The sequence below is a fragment of the Betta splendens genome, chromosome 15 (assembly GCF_900634795.4).
Source record: "Betta splendens chromosome 15, fBetSpl5.4, whole genome shotgun sequence".
NCBI lineage: Eukaryota > Metazoa > Chordata > Actinopteri > Anabantiformes > Osphronemidae > Betta > Betta splendens.
In genome coordinates, this window is record NC_040895.2 from 18,432,995 (window position 1) to 18,457,244 (window position 24,250).

Genomic DNA, 24,250 nt, shown 5'->3' on the forward strand with positions numbered 1-24,250 from the left:
GCACTCAGTCAGAGCGTGATCTTCAACTCTAAATCAGGTCAGACCAGGCTGTGGTCTGGTGGGATCTAGGACCCAGATGACGACGTGTGAAAAGGTGCCTGTGGCCCGTCAGCAGCAGAACAGAAGATCTGAGACCAGGACCAGTAGATGTCAGGACGTTCCCAGAGAAGCTGCTGGTGCTGGTTATTGGTGGTCGGTCTTGGTCACACAGTCACACATCAGCAAAGTCTCTTAAAAGGAAAAAACAATGGTGGGTGGAATGCAAAAATGAAGGGACACTAGGATTCCTCCATATTTTCTATGCAGAGAAATTTATTCCTCTGCAAAAGTCCCCTGAGATGTCTGGGGACTGATTGCCACACGCTCAGACTATACAACTACTGCTTCCTTTTTTTTTTTTGTTTTTCTGTCCCTTCTCCAGCAACGGTCGGGGTGAGAGGGGGCGGAGCTAAATGACAGGTAGGTCCAATCACTGCAGCTCAGGTGATTTGTCAGAGCGCAGTGCACTCAGGGTGACGTAGGATACGACCACTTTGACACAACACATTACTTCCGTTTTCCCTGTTTTCTCTGGACACAGACCATCAATGTTAAATGTTGTTGCACATTTATGCTGATCAAATGTAAAATACTTATAACAATTTGCTTTTCAGCAGCAAAGTATCACTCTAAGCATCGAGAGGAGAGGGCCGGTGGTGGAAAGCTGCCCTTCACTAAGTGCAGGGTTGCTGGTTCCAGCTCTGCTTCCTGACATGTCAAACAAGCACCCGTGTGTGAAGGTGGGAGAGTCAGTGTTTTCACGCTGCTGCTTAAAATGATCAGCTTAACTGAAGGCTGTCGTCTAGAGCTGTGGTTCTATAGGGTTCTTCTGGGTTCTACTGAGCATGTTGCCTAGTTGCAGAGATGCCTCAGGACCCTGTAACTTGTGTGAATCATCAGAAGCATTGGACTCGTCTGGGAAACAGCATTGCACTGAATGATGTTGGGGAATTAAACTTCCATTAGACGCCTGATGAGGCAGGAATCAATCTGTGAATCTGCTGCCGTTCATCACAAGCACAAAAAAGAACTAAGAATAAGGTGACAATTATTTTCCAGCTGCTTCGTCCTCACTCAGTGGACGAGGAGCTTCCTCCGTAAAGCACAGGTGTTGAGTGTCCAGGTGCCTTCGGTCAAGTGCTGCTGAGCACTCAGAGGAAAATGCTTCACTTTTGTTTGGCCACATTTCTTCTGCAGCTTTAGTCACTAGCTGCTGTTGTGGTTGTTGTGCTTTAAGTGGAACGTTTCTACTTTTTGTGCCCTTTTACTCCCTCAGCTCTGCAGATGGAGCTTTGGCTGTCTGTGCATCTGCCTGATGCCTGTAAAATTTAATTTTCATGAAGGAATTTAAAACGGAAAGAAAAGTGTTTTCCACGTCTAGCTCATTAATTATCAAAGCATGTTGGGCGTGGAGACATGTCGCCAGATTCAGTCCACAGTCTGGAAACATTCCCTTCCAGTTTATGTGGGAAGGCTCATCACTTGCACTCAGTCAGAGGCCGACAGCAGCTTTGAATCACGCAAAAGGAGGGAGAAGCAAGAACGGAGCTCGTTTGCTCTAAATGGAAATGGTTTTTACAAAATCAGCAGGAAATCTTGCAGTTTGCAAATCCCACCTTAAGGTTCAAAGATGAATAAAATAAGAGTTTGAATGAGGGCCAAGAAGCAAATGAGTCATGCTGCCTTCACAATAGCAAATCACCAGCATGTAGCTAATTATGCTGTAGTGTCACTGTGGGCGAGACCTGAGTCTCAGAGCTTTAACAAGGACCCACAAAATGCCTCATGTGCTCATGAAAAGACAGGAGCAGAAATAAACTCAAATTTTTACCAAGGGTCAAACTTAAAGACGCAGTTAATCACGACTCTGATGTCTTTTGCTGCAGCTGTTGGTGCTCGTACATCAGCCGCCGAGTGGGACTGAGCCATCGATAGCCGAGGTTCTGAGCGATGGCCCGGCCTCTCGGGCAGCACAAAGGGCCCAGCTGTGTGGGCATCCGGACAGCTTCCTGTCGGCTGAGAGGCTGCAGCCGGACGCATCCCAATCCGATTTGACACGTCCTTCTCAGTCTTCCTCCTTTTTGATATTTCCTCCATTGCAGTCACTTCCTGCTTTACAGTGATTGCGATGCTTCCTCCGTATGATGTCGTCAGCCTCTCAAGCCTCTGCACACATTAAACAGGTCCAGTTCAACCACTGGGCAGCACTTGAGCACACCAGCCTGTTCCCTGAAGCATCCGTGAGCCGTGATCTCCCCTTTTTCTGCTACAGCAGCTGTGACAGTGGTTAAATATTTCCACCCTCCTCCAGCTCAGACAATTTCACGCTCCAACACTTGTCACTCCCCCTGATGAGCTCTCTAATGAACTCTGGGCATGATCGTACAGCAGTGGTGAAACTTTGGGCTGGAGTAGTGAGGTCTGAGTCATGGGTCGAAGGTTTGTTACAGTAATTACTGGACTTTTCCACTTTCACTCGTCTTCCAGTCACTCAGGCTGTTCATTGTCGGTCTCAGATGGACTTGAGCCTCCTTCCCTTTGCCTTCAGAACATGAAGCAGAACATTCAAGCAGTTCAGAGCCTCTGCACCGAAGGAACATCCTGCACCACTGGAGTAAACAATGCTCCTCATTGTTTTGCAAGTTCATGCTTGTGTCTGCACATTTAGAAACCTTTAGGCTGTAAAAGCACTGTTGTCGTCATAACGAAAAGGCAACAGAGCCTCGTTCAACTATAGGAAGATAGTTCACACATTTCAATGGGCAGCTTTCTGCTGAGAGCAATTCAAAGCACACACTCAGTCGTATGAGCTCACACGCGTCAGCGTCTGGACCAACACGTAACGTCAGCAGCACAAACTACACACACTGAATACTGGTCAGAGCTGCAGCAGCTTTCAGGAACATGGCGAGGGCAACAGTTCAGATCTGTAAGGCATCATTTGCCTGCAGTGAAGCTGTGCTCCTAATTGTCAGAAAATTACAGCCCACACTAAAAGCAGTTGTAACGAATGGAAGGTAGTGTTTCAGATGATACAAGTGACCACTGCTCCTCTGAACAACCTGTAATGAGCAATTCATGTCACGCTCAGACTGCAGGAGTGAATTCAGGTCAACACAAGGTCCCATCAGGAGAGTATCAATCGTTTGGTGCATGTGAAGACGCAGACAAATGATGCGTCCACTTACTGTAGCAATGTAATCCAGGTCAATCAGACATGTCTCACCAGTTCCAACAAACATATTCACACAGATGTTGATAAATTAGCAGCTAGGTTTATTTTCTCTACTTGTTACACATCATTTTCGCTTTATACAGCTTGGCTACATTGTTGGAGTATGAATCAGTGTTAATATCTGTAGTGGTAAATATTGCACATGCAGATTTGTGATACAAAATATAATAAACAAAAAAACGACTACTGATCAAAGGACGTTGACTCATTCCACTGGTTGAGCAGTGAGTCTGTACTTTAGGTTTACAGGTGCAGGAGTGCTGCTCTGTGCTGGAGGTGGAGGATCAACGCAGATATGAACAGGTCTCCTTTTATTCTATACAAGAAGATGATGATGACACAAGTTTCTGAGCTACTACCATCTCCAGGCTGTAGGCAGAATGAATGACAGCATAACAGAAAAGTGCATAATAGAGCAAAACTTCATGTTGAACAGAGCAGCTGTACATGGGTCAAACCTGTAAAAGGATGGACTAGCAGTAGTGTGTATTCACATTGGGCTGTATGAAGATTATTTAGCAATTCTAGAGCGAAGGCGCCTCTTAATGATCTGGTGGTCGCTCTCCTTCTCTTCTGGCTCCCGGCTGATAATTTGAAGCACAGACACACACTCAACCACCAATCACAAGACTAAGCACCTAATTTAGACCATTAGACGACAAAGAACAGGAACAGACACAAGCTTTTAAGCTCAAATGATGCTAATAAAACAGTGCTGCGTAGCAAACCAGGAGTGACACTGAGTTTCAGTCAGAGGGAAGAACAGATCTAAACCAAGCTGCATGAAGGAGTGTGTGAGCGGCTTACTGGGTGGGAGGGCATGTCCATGGGGGAGGAGATTTCCGGTCTGTACAGTTTCTTTTTGCTCTTCTTGGCTCTGAGTCTGAGGGATGACGACGATGCTGAAGCTGCATCAGCCCGTCCGCTCACCAGACTCATCATCTTTTTGGCTGCAGACGCGGAGACAAAGTGAAACATGCTGATGAATGAATAGATATTAATTCATTGCTTCTCGATTTATCTTAGCATTCCACTTTAAAATAAAGCCATTGAAAACAAAAGGCTTAATTTGTTTGAATGGAAGCTGCAGGTATGAGGGAGAGAGGGAGGCAGCAGAAAGAAGGAGCTGCACGAGGAAGCAAATAAAATGAGACAGGGAACTAATTCAACGGGAACAAATAACCCAATTAAACACCAGCCTGAGGCTAAACCCGATTCAGACTCCAGTTCTGCCACACTCTAGTGTCTGTGTAGTAATGAGCCATGGTGCTTAACATGAGCTTCTTTTAAACATCCTGAAGGTTGTTTAAATTTATTCCCAGTTACTTAAAACTACTTTAGTGATTTATTGATGCTGCAGTTTCTTTAATCACAAATAGATTAAACGAGTGATAAAATGCTGAGTTTCTACAGAAGGTTGTATTTCTGTTTTAATGGTTGATCGGGAACAGTTGGCGTTTGAAATGACGACTACCTGCAGCCCCGACTTGTTTGGCACCGGATAAAAACCACACTTACCTTTAGAGCCGAGCAGCGTGGGAGAACTCTGCAGGAAGTCTCCGATTTTCTGCAGCGTTCCCTCTGTTCTGCTGCGGATGCTGCTCTGAGAGTCATGGCGTCCTGCTGGGGAGGGAATCTGATCACAGAAGACAGGTGTGGCTACGTTCAGTGCTCAAAAGAGAATGGTTTGAAATAATGACAGATGATCTGAACTGAGGATAGGAAACAGGCATCGATTCTGTGGCAGCATATACTGTAAGCAGGTATTTATTCGTATATACACAGTGTGTGGTTGTCACCTCCTCCTGGTGTGGGGTCAACTTTGGGGTCAGTTTGGTTCTGGTGTTTCTTCGGTTCTGTGCCTCAACTTCTTCCTATAATGAAACACAGGCATGAAGACCTTGTTGAAACAGAGCCTCGACTCATCTGTACCAGGAGTCAGAGGTTAGAGGCAAGCTGCTGACAACAAGCTCGTTTGGACGAGACAGAGCTGGTGATTTTGAACACATTCAGGCTCTTTGTGCTGCAGCCTCAGTGGGTGTTCACTTCAATCACTTCAAGACAGAAACAAGCTCCAATTTAGGGTCATTCACCTGCCAGAAGGAGCTTTGGAGAGTTTGGAAGCTCAACTGTTCCCAGTCAAAATAGTTTAGACTGGGGATCTTAAACAGCCAATTAATGTGAGGCCTTCACTCTCGAACAGACACCGACTACAGCGATGAGTCATGTCATGGAAAACCATTTATTAAAGCAAGAGCAGCAAAGGTTCTTCAATAAAAGCTTAGCGAATCAAAAAGAACAAAGTTTGTAAAGTACATATTTTATGGGTTAATCATGATGAGTGAGTGAGTGAAATGAAAATTGCTGCAGAGTAACTCTGATTCATTCAGGTCACAGGTTTGACGTCCAAGAGTATCATTTCATGTCAAATGATGATGGCCATAACAGCCTCCAAAAGGTTTTCACACCTGGAATCTGGAATCAACTGGCTTACACATACTTTGCTTCCCTCCCAACCAACAAGAAACATGAGAATATACTGTAGCAAAAATAAACCAAGCACACACATGAATCAAAGATGGAGAAATGAAAACAAATCCTTGGCTGTTTGTTGGCCGCATTTGCTTCACCAGCCAATGATGCGATTCTGACTCAAGACGCTGACCTGAGAGGGTGGATCGGAGTGGGTGTGGTGCATCCATCAACATGATCCACTTTATAAAAGCAGAAAAAGGTCAAGACAGAGTCATCACTGACTCACTGACTGCTTTTATGCAGGATTCATGAAGGGAAGGAAGCGGAGGAAGAAGTACAGAAGTAGAAATTGGAGCTGGACTGTGTTTGTGCAAGAAAAAAAAAAAAGTTGAAAAAGAAGTAGAAACATTTGAGCAGGTTGAGACTGAAATCAGAAAACAGCTCCTTGTTGCTCATTGGATGATATTTAATAATTGAGTTTATGGCTCCCCGCAGCAGCAAACCCTGATCTAAAGTAAAGCCACTCCATCATCCATAAATTATTAAAAACGCAGACGGAGAGGAGGAGCAGGGAAAACGGACAAAAGGAACAATGGACACAAAAGAGAACAGGTGAGAGGAAAATGAGAGAAAACCATTAGACGCAGAGGACGAAAGGTGAAACAGCTGATTTGATTGTGTGCTCACACTGTGCCAGTTAGCATGTTCAACCCCGCCAACACTCCATTAGTGGAGCAAACCTGAACGGTGCCGGCGTCTGGGACTGAGTTCGGCCTCTGCTTCACACCGGGTCACCGGGCCTGCATCAGGTAAGAAGCTACTTCACTACGCGGCCGCCTCTGTGGTGTCACAGAGCAAGCAGAACGAGAGTCATTAAAGCAAAACTTCCATTCCAGTCTCTGACAACCTAATTACTTGAAAAAAAAAAAAAAAAGAATGACAGGTGGCTTAGAAGCATCTACTTAGCATGTGGTGCTGTTTGAGAGGCAGGAAGGTTCATCTGACAAGTAATTAACGGGATTCATTAGGTTTAGGGTTGTAACGGCCACACAGACGGCGTTTTGAGCCATGCTTTGGATTCCTGACTTGGTTTCTGTTTGTCTCGCTTCACGGCTTCAGGTTCACCCATGAAGCCCCACTGAGAAGCAGTGATGAACAGGACACACTCCAAGAGCAGGTGTAATGTTAGTAGACTTTCTACTTAAAATAGCATCATCCCTCAACCTCATGTTATCTACTCGACTCTACTGAATCCCAACAGGTTTCAGGAGCTCTGCCCTGTGGCTCAGCCTCCACTCGGACCTTCCTGTAGACGAAGCATCATCCAGCTCAGCTTTACTGTCAGACACATTTAAAAGCACCACTTGCAGCAAACCAGCCCACACTCACCTTCTCCCCATCATAGATATGAAGTTGGTTCTAGAGTGAGAGGACGAAGGCTCAAAACACAAATGACCCAAACACTTCCAACAAGCTACAGCTTCCACTGCAGACCGTTACATTGTTGGCATGGTGTAAACCTCCTCACACGGGTTCACCAAGTGTATTTAAGTAACTGCTTTCTTGTTTGTCTCCAACATCCTCAGCAGAGAAAAAAAGCAAGCAGCTGCAGCAAAGCCCCCGACAAGGAACGCCGGGCCTTTATTTCATCCTTTACCATCAGGTCAGAAGCTGCATTTAGATCTCAGCTGCTCTGTCTAATGATGAAAGCTACTGATGACTGATGAAGACAGTTTGCCTGATGGAGGTTTGGCAAGATGAAAATGATGCTGATGATGCTTTTTACTAAAATAATTAAAAAAGATACCTCAAGTGCTGTGCGCCGCTTACTCCTCCTGAAAATGTGAGACTTAAAAAAAGAAAGAGCTCAGTTAAAACATGTCTGTAATAACTTAGTTTAGTGCAATTCAACGATGAGGAGACCCAAATGGAGCAGGACAAATAAAATTAAATGATGATGAAAGAGCTACGGTCACAGACTGAGGCAGTGACAGGATGCATCAAAAGGCAGCGAGTGCACGACAACAGAATCTGCATGAGCTTCTGCAAAAACATAGTAAAGTTGATCTAAAATGCAAAGCTGCTCTTGTGTTTATACCATCCCCCTGACGCTATGAGATTGGCCATGTAGGTGTTGTCAGTGGTTCTTCTCGCTTTATGCATTCATAAGTCCAGATTCACTAAGAGACATAAGTGTCACAGCTCAGGTACAAATGGTCCTGATGCGACAGCTGATTCCTGTGTATGAGGCTGAGATGCCCAGATAAGTCAGAGCCACAGCATCACAAACATGAACCTACGCAGCTCAGTAGAGGCCAGTGGGAAGTTAGAGACCCCAGTGCAGCAGCTCTGTGTAGGGTTCAGAGTCTTAGTCGCAGCCGATTCCTGTGTGCATAGATCACATTAGGTGTACCTTTGCTCCTACCAAGTCTATAAGGCTTGAACCTGATTGTAAACAAAGAGATTTAAAAATACCCACTGACTTCAAGAGTATCAACTGTCTAATTACAGGGCATGCTGGTGTAATCAACATGGGGCTGTGACACTACACCCACCCCCACCCAGTGCACAATTAATGGGATTATTTTGTCCATATCATTTTAGCCATAATTTCCAACTTCATGGTGAATAATCATTAATGCTTATTGAATTTAATGCATATTGGGTGATGTGGATTTCTGTAACGAGGGTGTTGCCTAAGGAGATCAACACCCTATGTCAAGGTGTACATAATTATGAGGCAGAGTCTTCTCAGAAGAAGAAAAAAAAAATGTGCACAGTGTATGTTGAGCATTTATGTCCATGAACCTCTGAGGAGACGTGTAATAAACACAAACCATGTGTCGCTGCAACAACGGCTCCACAGGTTAACAACCACTGGCTGTGCTTTGAGCGACTGATACAGCAGAACCCTGAAGGGTCGGATACACCACGTACTAGCTCTCCGACCAACAACAACCCGTCTCCTGCTCGGTTCTATGTGGCTTTCTTTGCTGTCTGCCATGATCCAACTGAGGCACAATTTCACCACTTTCCTCTTGGTATCGACCTCCCGTCTACCACACCCACAGTGGCTCCTTGCCTTGTTTGCACATCGGTTCCTCTCCAGAGTTTCTCTACTGGCTGAGTCCTGAGGCTGATTTCATGACACCACCGTGACCCTGGCACATCAAACCACACTAATATTTTTGGCTTTCTTAGTACTGATTAGTGCCTTTACACTGAGAACTGGGTCCACTGTTCTCTAACAAACCTACTGTGTTAATGATGCAGCAAAGGGGAAAAAAACAACAAAAGTAGTAACAACTGAGAGTATGAAGCAAATGCAATTTGAGGATTTCCTTTGATTCCATTGTTTGCAGAATCACTAGGAGCAGCCACAGAAAATGCAGTTCCCACCACTGTCTCGTTTTAAAAGGAATCTGCTCATGTTCATAAATGTTGACTGAAGTGTCCCAGATCCCCAGAATAAAATCAGACATTACATCACATGACGGTTCAGATGTGCAGCACAAACCCTCCCTGACAAACTACTGCATCTTTTAGTGGGCTTTCATTATACCTCCCGTCCCTGCGTCTGTTGAATAGCAGTCATTAGTGGAATGACTTTGGGGGTTCGCGGCAGAGCATCCACCCCTATGTAAATACTCCCATGCTGGTATCAAAAGATGAAATGTCCTCATATCAGACAAGTAACAAAAAACAACAGAAAAAAAAACCAAATCACCAAAGGCCCAGTCACAGCAAATATAGCCTTGTTTCCATTACATGGTCCATCACAGCATCTAGGCACAACCTAAACTCACTACACGGACTCCTTTCTTTGTCCTTTTGCCATCGTTATCTTCCTTCATTCCCATTTATGATGCCACATTACTCGCATATAATGAGCCTAAAACACAGAGCACATGCAAGTGCAAATTACAGGCATCCACTTTTCTCGTGCATGAGCACTCATCACAATACATGAGCACCTCCAATTTGGAAGACTGATCTTTATAAGCTGAGCTAGAAAGGGCTCAATAAAGTTTAAAAAATTAAATTATACACAAATAAAATCAAAGAAAATTTTACAGCATATTTGCCACTTGATTTAATTATCATTTAAGGCGCAGACATAAATATAATTTACTGTGATATGATGCACCTGAAATCAAGCCTTTTAAAGCATAGTACCAGTTGCAGCGACGATGGCGACGTGACGAATGAACTGGAGGTGACCTCTGATGCGTCTTTAATGTGTTCTCCTTCAGTGGACGTGTTTATAGGACTACTTTCAATTCTCCAAGTGCTATCTCTGATTAATGAGTTTCCTTTAACCCATGAGCGCTGGCACATGGATTTATGGAGTTTTAGATTTAGACATGCTTTTGACAATGTTTTACGACAGCTTGAGGATACAGGAAATAAAAACAGCTCCTTTACCAACGTAAAATCTGTAGAGAAGTACCAGCCAGTGTTTTGCCATCATATGGTTAATTGTTCTCCAAGGCTGTGGATTTATGTGCAAACATCCTGTAGTGTGTCCACTCTGCATCATTTCCTTCCAACACTTTCATATTGTACCGTTCACTGTGTATTTTACAGTGAACAGTGTCTGCTTCTCTTTAGACACACTCATTTTAGTGTCGCATGCCACTGGGAGACAAATGTAACAGAGGCATTGGCCTACTTTCCTTGAATTAGCTGAAACAAAACAAATCCTCATTCATTAAATTCTCTCCTGATCGTGTCCTGAGAACTACCTTTACCTCATTCATCCCTCAGCTCAGCATCCCTCTGAACAGATGTGTTTTCAGGGAGACTCCACTCCGTTCTGACATTGATCTTAAAATGTGTGGGTCACAAGTGGCTTCACAGAACGTCTACAAAATGAAGGAAACACAAACCCCTGTATCTGTTCCCTAGGGTCACAGATGAGACTGGCTTGTTGACCTTGTTACTTGTACCAGTCACTATACATCAGCTGCATAACCCATTAAAACTCAAAATTTAAGCATGATGCTTTTTACTACTTTACGAAGAATAAATTGAAATACAAATTCCCACAGAAAAACAAGTCTGATAAAGATCAGATGCCTTTTCTATGACTGTTCTATATGTTGTGATCTACAGCTATGAACGAGCAGTAACGTGTCAAGAACTGAAAGCAAGCAAGGTCTTCTCTTCCTAGAAAGAACAATTTCTCCACAGACCAATTATCTTCTGAATAGAACTGAGCTCTGAAGCTCCCTTCACACAGTTGTTTTTTGAAGTTACCCACTAAGGATTTGTATTTAGGTGTACAAATGTAAATTTATGCACATGGAGAAACTTTGTACAGACAACAAGGAAAGAAACTATCACACTAATAATAAGCCTTCGCTTCTCAAAACACCCGATCATGTCGTGGACGGCCCACTTCCTACCTTCTCCATCTCCGTGCTCTTCCTCTTGCGTGCAGAGCGGGTGATTTTGACGGTGACTGCATTCTCCTCTCCTTGACGTCGCAGGGCCATGCGGTTCGGCTGCAGAGGGCTGAAGGAGATCTCCAGCTCCGGCTGTGGGAAGCGGCTCGTCTTGCCGTTCTCTGTGGAGATCTCAGAGGAGTCCAGCACTGACGGATAGCCAGATGAACCCTGTGGGGTGAGCATTAGATCAGGGGTTAAACAGAAACGTGTCCAGGTCCTTTGCGAAGTGAATCACCACAGCTGCAGCTTTTGTTGACTGCACTGGAAAAGGGTTTTGTTCTTTCAAACAGCATCATCATCTGTACTGTACATCACATTTCAGAATGTGACTACAAACAGCTGATGACCTACATACCCAGTTCTCCCTCATCTCACCTGACTGCTGGCTGACGCTCTGGCAGCTCTTCTTCCTGCAGACTTCCTGTTAATGGTTTCACTCTGGGGTTGATGGATCAGAGAAGCAGCAGTCTCAGTGCTTTTAGTCTATCACACACAAAGTCAGAAATTACAATCAAGTCAAATAATTAATCATCATTCATTTAATAAAAAATATAAATCATTCTATATCCTCAAAAGAAGAGGAGCTTTTATTACCAGTACTACCAGTCCTACCAGCAATACTTGTGTGACTGCGTCCCCCCTCTTGGCTGACGAGGCCGTGAGCTCTTCCTTCAGTCGCAGGATCTCTGCCTCCTTCTCACACAAAGCAGACTGCAGCTCTGCCACTCCAACGCCACCATTACCATCAGCTCTCTGTAGTAGAAGGCACAGAGTTTTTCTGTCAATTAGATTTTCTCCCCACCCGCTTCATTTTAATGCTCGTCACAAAAAATGTTTGCTTTACACCAGTGCTGTGACGATGGCGCACATAATTTAGACTTCACAGGCAACCAGTGTCGAAAGGAAACAAGAACAGCACAATACAGAACTACCCATTTATGAGTGCGAAACACTGAACTGTGATCGCGGGCATGTTGCACTATACAATCCTGCAGGATATTGATTTCAGAGACATCACGACCGAAAGACTGCAATCAGTGCTGTAAAACAAAATGACAACTTTGCAGAACGATGACGTCCACCTCTCTAAACCACACACGAGGACAACGATCTGGTCAGTTCATTGCATGTGATGCTCACTGAACATCAACCTCTGGTCTGAGACATGCCAATGTACTGTAAAGCACTTCACACCTGTCCATACATCCCAAGCTCTCTAGGAGAGCATTAATGTCCAGGCTTTCCTACAGCAGGATAACTAACAGCACATACAGGCCTGAGGGCAGACTGCACCTGCACAGCTGTTGGAGTGCGACGGCGGTGCAAACTGACAATTTCACTGCTTTCCATTTGTCCTGCATATTGTTAGTAGCCTTCCATACAAAAGTTGTCAGCATAAAATTGCTTGCAATTCCCCCTCATCATCTGCTCGATACTGGCTTTTATACCAGTACAATATCAGACACTAAGTACAGTGATAAGATGAATCATTACAGCCTGCCCTTCTATGCACTGTAGTTATTCTGGGGAAACTGTCTGGACACAATTAAAGAAAAAAAACAGTGAGTGTTCAGTGAGAGCAAAGTGTAAAATGCAGAAATGACAAATGTGTGACTGCGACTCTGGCTCTACCATAACAGGGCTATGTCTAGAACAATGCTTAACACTATACTGACCTCCTGTGGTAACTGGGAGCTATTCTGTCGTAGCTGTAGGATCACACTGTCTTTCTCTGCTTGGCTGGACAGAAGCTTCTTAAGCTGGACCTCCAAAGCTGCTACCAGAGTATCTCGCTCTTTCCTCCATTTCTCCATCGTCTGCTCCTTCTCCGAAAGCTGGGAGGACAAGGAATCCTGACAAAGAGGAGAAGGCCGAGTCAGAGATGGAGATCAGACGCCTGCAGCAAATCATTGTTCATGTGTCAGACATGAACACAACCTCCTGTGAGCAACATCAGATGTGCAACCTGGGGCCACACCAGTATCACCCCTGTCCAAAACAAGTTACAGCTTATTAATTGAATAATAAATAATAATTAAAGAGAATAAAAAAATAATAATTGAATTACAGCAAGTTATTCCCAATCCATTGTTTTTAATATGATATGGCCCATTTACACCAAAACAAAAAAGAAAGAAAAAAAAAAATAGTATTTAATGAGCACTGTAGTTTGGGAAGAGTTTCAGACATCTGCTTCTTATGGCATTGAAAGAGATGGAGGCTTTTGTTAGATGTTCTATTATAAATTTACTGCTTTATGTGACAGTATAAAGATTTAATGTAAGTGGATTATGTCCAGTTTAAATAAAGATTTAAATGTTAAACATATTGCCTATACGTCTCCTTATATTGTATTTATTTTCCCCTAAGCCCCCGTTAGCACTTTAGTCAAAGTAGTTTCTCACGATCCGTCGAGTCATTTTACAGTGCAGACCCTCTTCTGTATAACCTCTACTGACCAACTGGCTCTGCTGCCGAGTGTAGCGCTCTCTGTCTTCAGCAAACTTCCTCATTTCCTGGTTCCTCTTGTCCTCAGCTTCTTTTGCTTGGCCAATCAGGTACAGCTTCTCCTCCTGCCACTTCTTGCGCTCCGCCTGGTGTTTCTCTCTAGACAGCTGTAAACAAAGTATGCAACAGAAAGAATTGCACCAACTGTGAAACATAAACTCTCCACAGACAAACAGGAAATTATTTCTAAATTAATCACATTTTCCAATAAACACATTAATATTAGCACTACTTCGCCTGGTTCTCTTAGTCACTACCTTCAGGTTTTCTAGGTTGTGAGCAGCTGCCTCCTTGGCCAGTTTGAGGTCATCTGAAGGGTTGTCCATGTGTTGCGTGTTTTGTCCATGGTCCTGCTGCAGTAAAATCCCTTTGAGTTTTTCCACCTCTAAAATGGTTCAAATCGGAGTAAACATACTAGTCAGCAGATGAAGAATGAAATTATTTTACAATACATAGTCAGTAAGTGGTTTTCTATTCTGTCTCACCTCTGCAGAGCTCTTGGATGTGGTTGAGTTTCTCCTCCAGGACCTGCTCCATCTGCTCCTGCGTCTCCTCCTGCTCGGTCAGAGCCAAGCGCATGTCCTCCATCACACGCTCTTTGGTTTTAAGTTCTACAAGTCAATAAAAACTAACTGAGTCACCCACACACACAGTTTCAGTTCCCACAGCAACAGTCCCAACAGCTGGCACTAAACTAGAAAACCTATCTGAGACATATTTTACTGTATAGTTTACTCTCCTTGAAACCAGTCAGTGGACAAAACAAGGCCAGGGTTTGTTTACAGTATGGTTGCAACACGTAGGCTACACTTTTATCTTGTCCTTTTTGGATTGTATGGTAATTGGTGGTCTATCACATGGAAAAAGATGTCTTTACACAAACATGACAAAATCATTTACTTCTGTTGAGGCACAGATGAACAGTTTACCTTCACAGGCCTTCTGGTACAGCTGAAGTGTCTGGTCAGACTTCATGTCAGATGACTGTTCCTTTAGGACATGAACAGTCAGGAATGCACAATGATGTTGCAACAGTATAAAAACAAGAGTTAAAAGTTGTTCTGGATGGAAGCAAAAACAACAAAAAAGGCATGGTCTCACCACTTTCAGCTGCTGGATAGTTCTGTCTCTGGTGGTGAGGTCCAGCTGAAGCTGCTTCTTAACTTTTTCTGTGTCTACCAGCTTCTGCCTCAAAACCTTCTCCTCTTCTCTCATGGATGAGATCTTCAAAGAAATAGTAAATTTGATATCCAATAAACGCTGATACAGTTGTTGTTCAAACAAAGAGGCCAAAACAACTTTTCCGTTTCCCTTAATTGAACCTTTACAAAATGCGATATCCCATGCAAGTTATAGTGAACCTACGGTGCTACGCTAAAACGTAAGCCTCATGTTCCTTGTCTGACATCTTTGGGTCACTTAGGCTTGTTTTCATGTATGTACCTCTTTTTGGATCTGCTGAATCTGCTTCTTGTAGTCAGCCAGCTTCTCTTTGAGGTCTGATACATCATCCTCTTTCCTCTGAAGGTCGAGGCTGAGGCTCTTGACTCTCTCAGCATCCTGTTTGGTACTTTCTTTTAGTCTGGCAGAGTAAAAATAAATTAGCTCCAAAGACACTGCATCAGTCATTATGCAACAACACCTTTGCTCTGTATAGAATGACAGAATAATCCAATTCGCTCAAGTATATTTCTACAAGATAAAAGAAGAAGCCACTCAGAATGGCTCATCTCCATACTGAAGACCTGACTTAAGGCTGAAACTACACCACAGATCCTATGATTGTTATTTCATCAGTTGTACCAACCAACAGCCAAACTCAACATCAAAATGCACAAAGATTGAGAAGATTTTTCTGAATGAACATTATGACCACTTACCTGCTGATCTCCTCCGCCTTTTTCTCCAGCTCTGCATCCTTTTGAGCGATGGCCTCGTGTGCCACAGCCAGCAGCTCCCTGCGCCTTTCCACCTCTATGCGCCGGGCCTCCTGGACGGCCTGGCTGTCCTCCTCCCCCCGCCGCTCCTCTGCTCTCCGCAAACTCTTCTGCAGGGATGTCACCAATGCTTCTTTTTCCAGCAGCATTTTCTGCAGGTCTGCTTCTCTCTGCCCTGAAGCTTTTTGCACCTCTGCTAGCTTCTCTTCCATCTGCTTGTTCTCTTGTCTTAGCACTCTCTCTGTCTCTAAGCGGGCTAGCTGAGCTTCAGTTTTGTGAGTAGATTCTTTTCTTTCCTCCACACTGGACATCTTTGCCCTCAGGGAAGCAACTTCAGTCTGCAGATCAGAGTTCAACTTCTGAAGCTCTTCAGCAGCAGAGTCAGCATCTGAACCTTTTAACTTTGACTCTTGTAGTTCCACCTTGAGCAGCTCAGCCATTTGCACCTGCTCAGCCAGCTTTCGTTTTAGATCATCCAACAGTTTGTCAGAGGTTTCTTTTTGTTCAGCAAGTTTGCTTTTCAACTCCATCTGCTGTTGTGACACAACCTTTTGTTCATTCAGCCTATCATTTAGCTCCTCCATCTGCTTTCTCGTGGCTTGAGCTTGTTCGTCAAGCTTTGCTTTGAGTTGTTCTACTTCTTTTGACGTCTCGTCTTGGAGTTCAAGTTTAGCTCTAAGCTCATCAGATGGATGCTGCATCATCTCTTTTTGCTGCTGAAGCGTCTTTTTCAGCCCTTCAACTTGTTTTAAAGCAATCTCCTGTTGATTAAGCTTCTCTGTGAACTGTTCGAGCTGCTGGTCAAAGACCTGCTGCTTGTGTAGCAACTCTTCTTTTGTCTGTTTTAGCTCATGCTCCAACTGCAGAGATTGTTTATGCATGCTTTCACATTTGTCCTTTTCCTCAGCTAGCTGCTTCTTAAGATCACACAAGTCCTCTTTTAGCCGATCTCTGACATCTCCACAGGAGGCTGCAGAGTTCTGCAGTTTTTGTTTCAGAGCTTCAACTTCGTGCGTCAGTTCGTGGATCTCAGATGTTTTCTCCTGGATCTCCTTTGAACGCCCGTCCAGCTGTGCTAGAGCCTGGTCGGCTCTCTTCCGCTCACAGACCACCTGTGAGCGAAAATGTTTTAGTCTTCAGTTTTTAGAAAATCCCTAAATCACCTTTCTGAAAACAATTTTGTTAATTCAAAATTAACATGAGTGAATCTCTAATAAAATCACTGTTGCCCACCTGATGCTCCTTGGCTTCCAGTTTGACTGTCAGCTCTCTGACTTGATGCTGGAGTGCTTCAGCCTCTTGTCGTCTTTCTTTAACCAGCCTGCTGATCTCCATCCTTTCCACTTCCAGAACAGACTGAGCCTCCTCTTTTCCTCTCCTCTCCTCGCCAAGAGCAGCAAGTGTTTCCTCTCTGCTTTGCTTCACATCTGCAAGGGCTGCCATTGCATCCTGTCTGGCTCTTCTTTCATCTTCAAGGCTGGCCATACTTTTCTCTTTGTCTTTTTGTGCTTCTTTAAGGGATGCTGCCATCTCCTCGTTGCTTCGCTTCAACTGCCTTATGGTGACAACAGCCTCCTCCCTTGCCTTTCGCTCCTCCTCCAAGGATGCCAGAGCCGCCTCTTTTCCCATTCTCTGGTACGCCAAGTCAGCAAGGGTGTCTTGTTTGGCTTTCTTCTCTCTCTCAAGGGCAGCCAAGGCTTCCTGGGACACATGATCACACTTTGAAAGTGGTCACTAATATTGAAAAACATAATGAGGCTGGGGAAAGTAACACATTGAACCAAAATGGTAAATCATCTTTCCTGGAGTTTGACTCATGGAACTTTTACCATTTAGGACTTCTCTTTTAATTTAACAAACATTATAAATAACAACACTCAGTTTGACAGAATTACCAATTTAGAATCTATAGGATATGTGAAATGGAAATGTGGCCAAGTTGTTACTGAAATTGTCATCGACATGATGCAAACTATCCACCAAAATATAAAAATATTGGTTCTTATTATTTAACAGAAAAGAACAATCACCTGAATAAAGGAAACAGCAAAGCTTGGCTTAAAGGACGTCTGTTTAAAGACACAGAGCCTTTACTTTATGTATTTTTCCATTTCCCTTTTCTTACCTGCAGCTGCTCTCCCTCCCTTGAAATACCCCCTGCAACTCTCTGCAAGTTTCCCACTTGTTCTTCCAGTCGGACAACTTCAGATGACTTCTCCTGGAGCTGCAGGAAAAGCTTCCTTTTATCAGTTTCTGTTCCACCTGCATCACCTGGGAAGTAACATACAATAAGGAAGAATGTTAATGTGAGAAGAACTGAGTGTTAGGAACTATGGCACCTAAAGACATTTAGCTTACTAGCAGTTATACCACAACTTGTGATTACTTGCATTTCTGACCTTAAAAACAAATGTTTCTTATCGTAAATGGCAGAAGCTGCCTTTGCTTGGTGAATTGGTGCTACTAATTACTACTACTAAATTAACACTTGACTCTCCGTAAAATCTAAATAAATTTCTGAACTCTTTATTCATTGGAATTGTGCTGTAGTAACGGATAGAACATATGTCCAGGTTTCCTCCTCTAACATTACCATATCTAACAGATCAGGACAATGGTGGATATGATTTACCGTTGTGAGCTCGCTGCTCATGGACTTTATTCTGGAGCTCACTCAGTTGCACCACTTTCGTGTCCAGTTCCTTCATAGCATCAGTTCTTTCTTCCTGCAGACCAAGATACTTGTGGGAAGCACTGGTCTTATTTAGATCCGCTAATTCAGAAGAGTAGAAGTCCAAAGAGATGTTCTACAAGAGGGATGACAACCCATAATCTTAACACTAATACTCAAAAATTAAGCATCATCCTTGGCGCACACAGCAGCTGAAGACATCCCAACAAGCAGATGACAAAAAGGTAAAAGACAAGTAATTAAACATGGGGCCCTGGCATCAGTACAACACAGACCATCTGCAGTTAGAACCACTTTACCAACCAAATAAACAGAAGCAGTTCTGTTACCATAGCTTGTGCATCTTGACTTGGTGCTGCTTCTGCCATTTTGTCAATGAGATTCTTAAATATCTCCAGTCTTCTTTCTGCTCGCTCTTCCAAGATTTCCCTCTCTCTTGCCAGGCGTTCACTGATAACCACACACATTTGATGAAACAAACATTGAGCAAATTAGTGCTTACAGGGTTTGGGGGTGATGACAGACAACCCATTTAAAGCATGGCGCTATGTACGTGAAGCCACTCACTTGTAGTCTTTCTGCATCTCAGAGAACAGCTCAGAGAACTCTTTGCTGATTTCTTCTCTAATTCGTGTCTCCATAAGCAGACTCTCCTCTCGCTCCGTCTTGAGCTGTAACTGCAGCTGTTTCAACAGCTTCACATGAGCCTGGGCAACAAAATGTGAAATTAAATCAAGAAAATTACTTATTTTAGTACTACTACTACTACTGAAAAGGTGACAGTCCATGCAAGTATGAACAGATTAATAAAAAACATGACTGACATATGAACCTAGTTGCTTTGTACCATCTTTCTATAAGATGTGTGTAGGGTAAAATAAATGGCGTTCAGCAACTTGTGGAAATGTCTGTTAAAATCAACAACTGACCTCGCATGTCTCTTCACTAATGACTTCTTCATTGCCTGTCTGATCCATAGTTTCTTCCATGAAGCTTGTTTCCTCCTCATACTCATCATTCTCATCCACCTAGAAATATTACTTTAGTAACAACACTTTCCCAGTTTAAGTCAAGCCAAGTAAAAACATTCGACTCTCCCACCTGTACGTCTTCCAGGCTGCTCTCCCAGACAATTAGGGTGCTCCTCCTGCTCTCCGCTACTTCTACCTTACTACTCCGAATTGTTTTCTTCTCGGTATTGCTCATGGGGATGGATGCTTGGGGAATAAAGGGAAGGAGCCTGGTGGGCAGCACCACAACCTGGAAATAGAAGCAAAGAAAAGGCCAATAAAATGTAATCCCTTAATAACACAGAATCTTTTTTATAAACTTCTTTAATCCTTTTTATGTCTTGTGAATACCTAAACTGACTCTACAATGTACGTAGCATATTTCTCCAAACTGCAGACGCAAATTTAAACAGCCTGTCTCTGTCTGGTAAATTAGAAATAAAATAAATATAAAATAGAAATAATGTGCATACCTTTTGTGCAACAGCAGAAAACTTAAGGACATTAGTAGTCTCGTCATACATGGAGGCACACTGGTTAATGTTAACAATCATACAGGCTTTGCCTCTGCCACAGAAAAAGCCCTGCAGGTAGTGGGTCAGCTTGCTTTCCCGGAACGGAACATGCTGAATCAGCCTGAAAGAGGAAACAGAAAAGAAAACACTTTTAGTTTATTCTAAACTCTTGAAGTTGAATGTCTTAGAAGTTATTTAATTAAAAACAGTGACCCCAGCACATCAGCTGTTATTTCGCATTAAACAGTTATTTACACATCTGCGTGATGCAGATAAAAAGCTCACTTGGCCTGCTGTTGATTGTGTCTCAGTGCGTTGATACATTTTCCCAGGATGAGCAGTGATGTGTTGATGTTTCCAGCTTCTTTTAGGCGCTCTCCTTTGTTGAGTGTCTTGGCACATCGCTCTGAGCCAGCCAGATCACACAGACACAACCTGGTCACAAAACGGAAAATGCTAATCAAAAATTCAAATATGTTCATCACTTTGTTTACAATATTTGTGCAAACTCTGAATTATCATTTATCTACCCCATATTTACACAATTTGCAACAAGTAACAAATTTTCTGTGCAACATTTGTGCAAGCCGGTACAAGACTTGTATTCATTACTTTGCAATAACCCTTCAATGACCTCATACTCACTCTACCTGTACTGTACTGCGTTGTACTGTGCCAACACAAACTGTTCTGTACCTGTATTCTCGCTAATCTGTACTGCTGTTGTGAGAAGTAATTTCCCCACTGCGGGACTATTAAAGGTTTTCTTTCTTCTCTCTTTCTTACATACAGATTTAGTAATACATTCAGATGCCAAAATAAAATCATTGACTTACTCGCTGACTGTGTGAACCCTTGGAGTTCCTTTATCTTCTATCCTCAAAATCCGAATGGAGAAAATACTATGACTGTACAGAGAGAATATACACTTAATGCAATAAGAACAAGTGTTTTTAAGCTCTAATTTTAGTAGAATGTGCAGGCAGCCACCAATACCTCCTGCTAGACAGCTGGTTGAGTCGAGTGGAGGAGAAGCTCTGATTTTTCTTGCCCAGCTTCATCACCTTATACGCCTCCTCTGCACTATTTACCTGAACCCAATGCAGATCTAGACGACACAGATTAACAGAATTTTATAACTTATATAAAGAAAGAAAAAAAAGGCTAAGTGGGTGAATTTTTTATTAAATATATGTTCTAATCAAACTATTTCCATTGAAGTCCATTGAAGGACCATAAACACAGACATGTTTACGTATGTAACTTATCACATTTCTCCAACCTTTGACAAAAGCGTTGCCCTTGACATCCTGTGACAGACGCAGTGCCGTCCGCCTCAGGGCCCCGGTGGGTAGCACGTCCAGGAGGTCGTGAATGTTCTCATTGTAGATTTCACAAAAAGAAACCCAAATGGAGAATTTTGTATGTGTGTCGATCTCCAGACTTATTCTGTCTTCTGCTGTCATCACTGAGCCTGTGAGAAAGGCCAACCACTGCTCTGTACTGTTGTAACATACACTGGTGTAGGTTCAGTGACTATAGTAAATCAGTGCATAAATGGGAAAAATAATTTTAGGAACTTGCCTTCAAGGAAAGTCTTATTGGTGGAATTCATCAAGCTGGAATTGCACCTCTCACTCTGTAAGGCAACCAGACATGGTTAAACGTGTTAAAAATACAATTGGCACATTTTAATATATTTTGTGACAAGCCTCACATTCCACCTAGAGTCTTTATCATCATCTACGCAGAAAAATCAATTAGTAACTTACCCATAATGAACTTTCAGATTACCTCTTTGAGTTGTCTGAAGAGATTCCTCTTGAATGTCGCTTCCTCTACCTGCTGCTCTCTGGTGAGTCTTGTGAACTCTCGGCAGCGCTGAGGTTTGATTTCAATCCCAGCGAAGATCTGTTCATCTATACTATTAAAGATTACATCAAGAGACCTTGGTAGGATACCAGCTTCACCATCTGGACCTGCAGAACCAAGAATATTAATATTTTATGAAGTTCATTATCTACTTACTTACTGTATTTTAGAGCAGAATGACAAAAACCAGACCTAGAAACGTGTAGGTCTTTCCAGCATTGGTGACTCCATATGTGAAAACGAGAGAGTTCCCCCCTTCCAGAACATCCCTAACAAAATGTTTCACTGTGCCTTCAAAAAGCTCCCCCTGTGTTGTTTCAGGACTATACACCTATTAAAGGAAAGGGAAGCAGCTTATTTACAAGTAAAAACTTTAAAAACATGTATAATATGGCATGTGTTCCTGTTTTAATGGATAGACTCCAAAAAACACAGTCTACAGTACATGCAGTGTAAATGAACTACACCAGAGGAATCTTTGACAGGTTAAAACTAGGGGAAAAACCACCTTAGAAAATTGGAAGCGCTGTCCAGTCTGTGGGAGTGATTTGTCAGTGCTCAGCCTTCCTAAGGTGGGAGGTTTCAGGAGAACAGTGTCAGGGGGCTCGATGATAACACAGCCCTGTTTAAAACAACACATATCCCATAAGAAATAGTTTGTTCATTAAAAAATTCAGTCATGTTGAATATTTAAGCTGTACATTTCTGCTTTGTACCTGAGACTCTCCAGTTTCCCTCTCTGCTGAAGTGAAAGGTCGGATGCGGAGGTAGACCTGCAAGTGTTCTTGTTGCTCAGAGGGCTGCCCAACGTAACCCAGGTTTTAGAAAAAGTGAAAGATGACCATTTTGTCATTAGTTTGAACACATAACATGATGAGTGTAATGCATGGAGAAGTAAGGTGCTGTATAAAAACCATGTATATTATTGATTAATGGGTCTAGATAACATAAAAAGCACAATAAGCCATTATAAAAATGAATGATGAATAAATAATTATTGTAAAGAATCTACTGTTTGATTGTTCAGGGTGTTTGTTGAATTTTTAAATTGATAAGTGAAAACAAGAAACTGTCATGTTCCTCAAGTTTACGGACACGAAACAAGACAAATGATGGTAAATTTAGTATTCAGAAAAGTGGCCAAAACTGTTGTTTATCACAAATTACTCTTGTCATTCATTTCCAAGAAGAAAAAAGGAGAACACACATTTATTTGGCGTTAGCAACGACTGGATCATTATGAATTCATCACCAGGATTACCTGAGTCTCCAAGCAAGCATGGAATTCTGGTGAGACCTCTACCTGCTCAGGTTTGTAAGCCTTGGTGTTCAGGCTTGATTCCATCATCCTGCAATACAAAACAAGGACCAGTTCAAAACAAGAAACGGAAGAAATGCCACTTTACGGAACAACAAAGGAGTAAAACTGTGAAGTAATTTAGCTTCCAACGAACGGTGCGTCACGCCCTTCAGGAATATGTCACTGCGCAATGCACCAAATGTTTACGGTGCTGGAGGATAAAAACTAATTCAGCAAGTATTTAAAGGTGTTGGATTAGAGTCGCCAACAATACTTTTTTATGTTTTGATCTTAAAGTCGCTGCAGTTTTAACGTTGCTTTGCAGACAGTAAATCATTCTTTACGAGCTTTAGCGAACAGCGAATGTTAGCTACAGTAGTTGCTAACGTTAACGTTAGCTGGAATGAATAGCAGTGGCACCTGTCAAGAAACACTAATCATTATGATAAACTCGAACAAACGACTAATAACTTGAACGGATCCGACACGTCATTCTTTAAATCATACTTACGCCGCAGTTATATTCGGAACATTGGGTTTTAAAAGCAAGTAAAACTGTTGTGTTGCTAACCAACGTTGAGCTCGTCAAGCAGAACAGCACAGTCGCGGTCTTCAGTTTGAAACGGACCAATCGGATTAAAGTAGAAACTGCACATGCGCGTTTTGATGCTGAGTTCCTTGTTCGTATTTTGGTCGTATATCATTAATTTCTGAATCCGTTTGAGAGCTGCATAACAATAATGTGTGCAACGATTCCGTTTATTACGTTTGGATGATATCTATTCAGCAATAACAATTTAGCTAGTCACAGAAATCCACGTTGCTCTTGTTTAAGTATGATGAAAATAAGTTACAATATTTTGCTGGATTATATAGACACGTCTAAGTAAATAAAAGTATAATAAACCCTAAAATAAAATAAAAATGTAAAAAACGTGCTACCATCACCTGATTCACTTATCAGGCGTAATGCTGAAAAAGCCAAAACAAGAAAAAAAGCTGTCATAATTACAACGGCCGCTAGAGGACGCCTGCTTTCTGGTTTTAATGAGACTTTGTGAGAAACATATTGTTGTTTCAGTTTTGGGCTATTCGTCAAATGATGAAGTCCATTCCAGGGTTTAACCTGCCCCTCAGCCAGTCTACCAGTCCAACACGTATATCTGTTTAACTGGCTTCACTGCATCACAAGAAATAGTTTTCTGACGTGTGAGTTG

The 24,250-nt window shown here is 42.7% G+C and overlaps 1 protein-coding gene across 5 annotated transcripts; it reads right to left on the minus strand.

Annotated features, from left to right (window-relative positions):
* Positions 1–3,294: 3,294 nt before the first annotated feature.
* LOC114841949 (kinesin-like protein KIF20B) lies at positions 3,295–23,696 on the minus strand. Of its 5 annotated transcripts, XR_008692563.1 has the most exons (35): positions 23,545–23,696; positions 22,995–23,082; positions 22,450–22,533; positions 22,242–22,355; positions 21,926–22,064; positions 21,656–21,840; positions 21,446–21,500; positions 21,144–21,335; positions 20,858–20,969; positions 20,698–20,769; positions 20,147–20,296; positions 19,820–19,982; positions 19,438–19,596; positions 19,266–19,364; positions 18,904–19,043; positions 18,666–18,786; positions 18,277–18,451; positions 17,770–17,915; positions 16,878–17,345; positions 15,588–16,756; positions 15,151–15,289; positions 14,809–14,931; positions 14,637–14,697; positions 14,193–14,318; positions 13,965–14,092; positions 13,659–13,814; positions 12,876–13,052; positions 11,812–11,952; positions 11,575–11,682; positions 11,158–11,367; positions 7,557–7,598; positions 5,074–5,148; positions 4,793–4,910; positions 3,733–4,224; positions 3,295–3,643 (listed from the first exon to the last, which is right to left on the minus strand). XR_008692563.1 is itself a non-coding variant. In XM_055502457.1 (34 exons), exons 2-34 carry the CDS (start codon positions 23,079–23,081, stop codon positions 4,043–4,045), a joined length of 5,535 nt encoding a protein of 1,844 aa, XP_055358432.1. In that variant the 5' UTR covers position 23,082; positions 23,545–23,696; the 3' UTR covers positions 3,295–4,042. The 5 variants fall into 5 exon arrangements, 4 of the variants coding, with proteins under 4 accessions (XP_055358432.1, XP_055358429.1, XP_055358430.1 ...); XM_055502457.1 differs by having other exon boundaries at positions 3,295–4,224; positions 18,277–18,370; XM_055502454.1 differs by having other exon boundaries at positions 3,295–4,224.
* Between the last annotated feature and the right edge of the window lie 554 nt (positions 23,697–24,250).

Bases quoted from the DNA above. Each gene is read 5' to 3' on its own strand.
- LOC114841949 (XM_055502454.1), bottom strand. From the start codon at position 23,081: ATGATGGAATCAAGCCTGAACACCAAGGCTTACAAACCTGAGCAGGTA. The intron at 22,356-22,449 runs GTACAAAGCAGA...TGTTTTAAACAG, and splicing joins GGGAAACTGGAGAGTCTCAG to GGCTGTGTTATCATCGAGCC. The intron at 11,368-11,574 runs GTGAGATGAGGG...CTCACCCCACAG, and splicing joins GAGCGTCAGCCAGCAGTCAG to GGTTCATCTGGCTATCCGTC.